At 39.6% G+C, this 1,941-nt stretch overlaps 1 protein-coding gene across 1 annotated transcript; it reads left to right on the plus strand.

The window, feature by feature from the left end:
- Positions 1 to 225: 225 nt before the first annotated feature.
- On the plus strand, positions 226 to 1,941 carry LOC133521722 (pupal cuticle protein 20-like; the record flags this gene model as incomplete). Its single annotated transcript, XM_061856785.1, has 3 exons — positions 226 to 416; positions 1,300 to 1,545; positions 1,681 to 1,941. Coding segments are annotated over 3 exons (486 nt in total), but the record flags the coding sequence as incomplete, so codon positions are not given.

The following is a 1,941-nucleotide window of genomic DNA, read 5'->3' on the forward strand; positions in this document are numbered from 1 at the left end:
GCTAAAAAAACAATGGTTTTTCACCTGCTAAGCAGCACTTGCACCATCCCACTAACCCGGGGTTAACCGGTTAAACAGTTAACCCAGTGTGAAATTGTACTGGGAACCATGGTAACTCCGGGTGTAACCGGTTAACCTTGGGTTAGTGATTGGTACAAGTGGCCCTAAAAGAATTGTAAAATAATAATTTAACCAATATAATTATATGAGTTTTAAAAAATTACTTTCTTCTTACAGATAGTAATAACTCTCGTTGTCCTGGCGGTGGCTTCGGCAGAGCACTTCCGGTCCCAGCAGTTCGCCGGCTTCAACGGAGGCTTCAACGGCGGCTACAGCGGGGGCTTCAGCCGCGGCGCGCACATACCCATTCTGAGCTACGAGAACGTGAACAACGGAGACGGAAACTACAGATACAGGTGAACTACCAATATCATTTTCATTTTTCATGCTCTGAAACTGGGTCTTTGGTGTTCTATGAAGTGTGCAGAAATTTATACGTTTTTGCTCTAGGGTATTTTACTTTCTAAGTAGTTTTTTTTACGATAAGTAATTAAAATTTGGTTTTAAATGGATTCTTTGTAGAGTTTCCATTCTGATATTTAATCCCCCATTCTTTAAATAACGATACTTTCAATACGAAAGAACCCTCAAGAAATACTACTATAACAGATTATACTTAGTCATGCTTTTTTAATACACATTTATTTTACTTTTCTCGTATTCGAAGTGAAAAGTAGAGTGTTTATCTCTGGTGAAAGACACCATTTCAGTGTCGGACTATATAAATTACCTCGTCAGAAATGAGTGCCTTTCATCCCTTGGTTAACAATCTACTATTGCTATCTGCTTTAAAAATAAACTTTTCATTTCAATTTAAAATGTTTAATCCGTAAAAGTAGGCTCTTATGCTATCTCGGATAAAAAGGATAATCTCACCCACCTCACACACCCACCCATGACTCAGGAACAAATATTCGTGCTACTCACACAAATAAATGCCCTTACCAGAATTTGAACCCGGGACCATCGGCTTCAGTAACCCACTAGAATAGACAGGTCATCAAATACAATATTAATAAAAGTATTAGATACTTACAAGGAATATAGTCCGACAAGATTCCTTTGAAAATATCAAATTTTTCTACGACCTAATAAAGTAACCAAGTTTTACAGTTTTCAAACATCACGCTTAGTTCGTTTTTTTTTTTAAGTTTACGGGCAGCCTATGTATGATGCACCTGATAGAGGTTAAGATCTTTGAATCGTCCAGCAAGTTCTTACACGCTTTGCTATTTCCAGCTATGAGACCGGCAATGGCATCAGGGCCCACGAAAATGGATCCCCCCGCGCCCAGGGGCCCGAGGGCCCAGCGGTGACGGCGGATGGTGCCTTCTCCTACACCGCCCCCGACGGCCAGCAGGTGTCACTGACTTACACGGCCGACGAGAACGGCTTCCACCCCGTGGGCTCACACATACCTACCCCGCCGCCCATCCCGGAAGCCATCCTAAAATCCCTGCAGTTCAACAGGCAGAATCCTTCATCGTGAGTACTTGAGCAGTCTACTTAAGGACTCAGACCAGGTGTCCAATTCTCCATAGCCTTTATATGTACCAGTCTCAGTAATTTTCACATTTACATACCTACATTAGTACTTAAAAGTATCTCTCTTTTTTTCAGGGAGGGATCCTACAACAGTGGAAGATATAACAATGGTTATCACTACTAAATGAATATCTACGATATTTATTTATATACAAACAAGTGACTACAATGCTATGCAAATTTTAATTTATATCCTCAAATCCTGTTTTTTTTGTAATACAAGTTATTGATTACTTTCTGCATAATAACGCATATTATTTATGTTTTACCTACAATAAGTACCTCATCAATGACAAACTCGAACTTTAATTTATACTTCACATGATGTTTGTTCAG

Source organism: Cydia pomonella, chromosome 10, assembly GCF_033807575.1.
Source record: "Cydia pomonella isolate Wapato2018A chromosome 10, ilCydPomo1, whole genome shotgun sequence".
NCBI lineage: Eukaryota > Metazoa > Arthropoda > Insecta > Lepidoptera > Tortricidae > Cydia > Cydia pomonella.